This window comes from Cynoglossus semilaevis, chromosome W (genome assembly GCF_000523025.1).
Source record: "Cynoglossus semilaevis isolate Cse_v1.0 chromosome W, Cse_v1.0, whole genome shotgun sequence".
NCBI classification, from domain to species: domain Eukaryota; kingdom Metazoa; phylum Chordata; class Actinopteri; order Pleuronectiformes; family Cynoglossidae; genus Cynoglossus; species Cynoglossus semilaevis.
The window spans coordinates 7,747,439-7,751,091 of NC_024327.1; the positions used below are offsets into that span (position 1 = coordinate 7,747,439).

General features: G+C 39.7%; 1 protein-coding gene across 1 annotated transcript in view; it reads right to left on the reverse strand.

The window, feature by feature from the left end:
* LOC103397095 (N-alpha-acetyltransferase 35, NatC auxiliary subunit-like) overlaps positions 1-1,971 on the reverse strand; it is a 17,145-nt gene extending 15,174 nt beyond the window's left edge. Inside the window, 2 exon segments of the mRNA XM_017042639.1 lie at positions 1,696-1,729; positions 1,845-1,971. Coding sequence (XP_016898128.1) covers positions 1,696-1,729; positions 1,845-1,959 — 149 coding nt within the window. The 5' untranslated portion in view covers positions 1,960-1,971.
* Positions 1,972-3,653: the final 1,682 nt, after the last annotated feature.

Here is a 3,653-nt window from a genome sequence, read left to right on the forward strand (position 1 = left end):
GAGACTGTGGAAGAGAGGTGAAGAATAGAGTACAGGCAGGATGGAACAGCTGGAGAAAAGTGTCAGGAGTGATCTGTGATAGAAGAGTGTCAGCTAAGGTGAAGGGAAAGGTTTACAGGATGGTGGTGAGACCAGCCATGATGTATGGTTTAGAGACAGTAGCAATAGGCAGAAGACAGGAGGCGGAGCTGGAGGTGGCAGAGTTAAAGATAAGATTCTCTTTAGGAGTGACAAGAATGGACAGGATCAGGAATGAGGTCATTAGAGGGACAACACAGACAGGAAGGTTTGGAGAAAAAGCCAGAGAAGTCAGATTGAGATGGTTTGGACATGTGCGGAGGAGGGACAGTGGATACATTGGTAGAAGAATGCTAGAGATGGAGCTACCAGGTAGGAGACAAAGAGGAAGGCCAAAGAGGAGATATATGGATGCAGTGAGGGAGGACATGCAGATAGTTGGAGTCAAAGTAGAGTAGAAGATGCAGAGAACAGGGCAATATGGAAACCAATGATTCGCTGTGGCAACCCCTGAAAAAACAGGGACAAAGCTGAAAGGAAAAGAAGAAGAATTCTAGCATATTTGATGACACAAGAAGATCAAAGGGAAACTAACTAAATAAAAGGCTATGGTGAATACCCAACAGCTGGATGGAGGTGTAAAGTTGTGACTGGAGAGATAACAAGAATGCATGCAGAGGAAATGCACACAGTGGGAAATGGAAGGAAGTGAAAAAAGAGAAGAGACCCAAAATCAGGGGAAAACTCAACCTATTCTTGGTTAAGTGGTAAGCATTTTTATGAAAGAAGCCAATTTTTCAGTCCAATTACATGCAAAGGAATTCATCCATCTAGGAATTTACAGTGGAGTAGGAGGGATCCAGCACATTATCAGTAGGGGGCCATTATCAGTATAGGATTAAAATTAATGATTATTTTTATGATATATTTTTTAATAACTAGCATAAAAGTAATTTGGTTCATAAAATGCACAATACTTAAAACATCTATTAAATGTTTAAAACCTCAATTGTATTAAATGTTTTCTTCTTGCTCAAATTGCTTTAAAGAATTTACTCAAAATAACAGCTTGAGTTCTTATATGGTTGTCTATTAGTTCAATAATAGCAACACAACACCAGCACAACCATGTAGTAACATGACAAACTATGTACAAAAAGGTAGTAACTTAAAACTTAAACTTATCTTTATTTGTCATTGTGACACAGCACAGCACAGCACACCATGCACAACGAAATTTAACCTCTGCATTTAACCCATCACCAAGTGAACAGTGGGCAGCCGTGGGCAGCCGTGGGCAGCCGTGGTCAGCGCCCGGGGAGCAGTGCTTGAGGACGATGCCATGCTCAGTGCATCTCAGTGGCAACCTGGCAGTCGGTGAACTCGAACCTGGGGCCTTCCGGACCGAAGTCCGCTTCCTTTACCACTAGGCCACCACCACCTAAACCACTAGGCCACCACCTCCTAAACCACTAGGCCACCACCTAACGACGAGTGTTGTAAAATTTTATTTACAACATCACAATATAAAAGGCCAAATTTTATCATGAAGTTGCGAGGCAGAATGAGCTGCATCATCGCTGAGGCCAAAATTTGCATTCAGGGCTTAAAGCCTGTAAGTTAGTAAACTGTCACCCTTAAACAATTCTAGTTCAACAAGGCTTGTTTCTTACTCACAGTTTGTCATGAAGCAACTCCCCAAGGTTCAGCTCTGCAAGAACAAAAGATGACAACAAGGTGAGGGGAAAAGATCAAACTCCTTTGTCCTTTTCATGCACAAGCATGCACACACAGACACTCACAAACACACACAAACCAGCTATTACCTTTGCATGCACCCTTAAATTCCTGTGTAATATCAACTCAGTTGGCGTGGTTCCTCATCTTTTCTGGGATGCCTAGCCCCCTGCCAGTATCATCATCTTCAGCTGCTGACTTCATCACCTTGGTTACTATTTTAAGCAAAATAAAGAAAGTGTATTGGAAATTATTCTGTCACAGTTACAGTACAAGTTGTATTTTTTGCTCGACCGAAAAACACCTTTATTTTAAGTTTACTCCTGCAATGTCTAAATATTGTTTGTACTGGTGAGTGGACATTTATTCACCTCGTTATGTTTATAGTAGACTAGAACGTGAAATAATTAAAAACATTTAACAATAAGAGTGAACATTTGTGAAAATACAACATAAGTGAGTATACTTTAAATTTACCACGATTTGGTCATGAGCTATTAAGTCTTTGAATGCCAGAACAAGCGAAACCAATGTGTAAGTAGAGATGTCTCCTTTCTTACTTGCTGTCATTTGTTTAGCTATGGATCATTACTCCATTGTTACAGTTGTTTAACTCGATTGCTTAACTCTTGTTTTAGAATTGTTTAACTTCACTGTGGGTATTCAATGCATTAGTTACATTGTTAGCTGTGGCTGTAATATTTTTCACAAATTCGGCCATAGTTCTATTTTTAACTGTTAATGTTAAAACATTTTCTCTTGATAATATGTTAGCTCACTAACGTCCAAATCGCTCGTACAAACGTGTGCTAACAAGCTAACGTTGTTTACAGTGTAAAAAATGGCCTGAAAACATTACCTAAAAGGGTAACGCAACTTAATATGTTGCACCAGACACAAATATTGTCATGCTAATGAAATGTGCTTTTTAAAGTAAGCACCCACCTCAGTATTTTGAATTGTAGCTAATTGAGACCCTTTTCGGAAATGAAAACGCTTGGCGCATTGTTCTGACGTCAGATATCATTGGCAACGTGGGAATGGTAGTCCTTGTCTGTTATGATAGAAACATCCACGCCGTAAAACTGTAGATAACCCAAACTAGGTCGATTCAGATATTAAACTGACACTAGATACCATTTGGCGAACATACTTGTGAAGTTGGGTCATTTTGGAGCCTTTTATTATCAGCCAGACTGCAACCAAAACACACTCACACATAGATATACTGTCGCCGTCTCCACTGACAGCGGTTAAAAGCCCGGAGCAAAACGATGCCTCAAATAAAACTTATTTGTTTATTTAGTTAGTCAATTATGCAATTGATGTCAGCGACTTTTCAACGCACATAGCTCTTTGGGGTGGTGACATAACGGTGACCCAGCCCAGGGATGAGACAGCTATCGATTCAATAATGCATCGCGATAGCAAGCTCTCACAAAACAATGATAGTGGCCACCGCGAGTGGAATAACGTACCATTAAAATGCATTTAGACATTATTCATTTCATTTGATTTATTTTGAGTTGGGATTAAAAGAAGCAGCCAGCATCTTTGCTATCACATTTTGACATACTGATATAAAACGGTGTAGTTACTATTTGCTATTTATTAGTGATGTGTCGTTCGCGAGTGATTCGTTCAATATGAACTTTCATATGACTCCTGAATCATATGAAAGATTCGTGACTCCCGAATCATATGAAAGATTTGTTCATATTGAACTCACGAATCACTCACAAATCACTCTCTGCGAACTAATAACTCACTGCTCGTGATGGGAAGACTATTGATTCGAATCTTTGACTCTCAAACAGTAAAATGAACGAGTCGTGAACGAATCTTGAACTAATCATTTCATTCGTTTTACAGCAGGTGGCGCTTTAGCCCTATTGTGG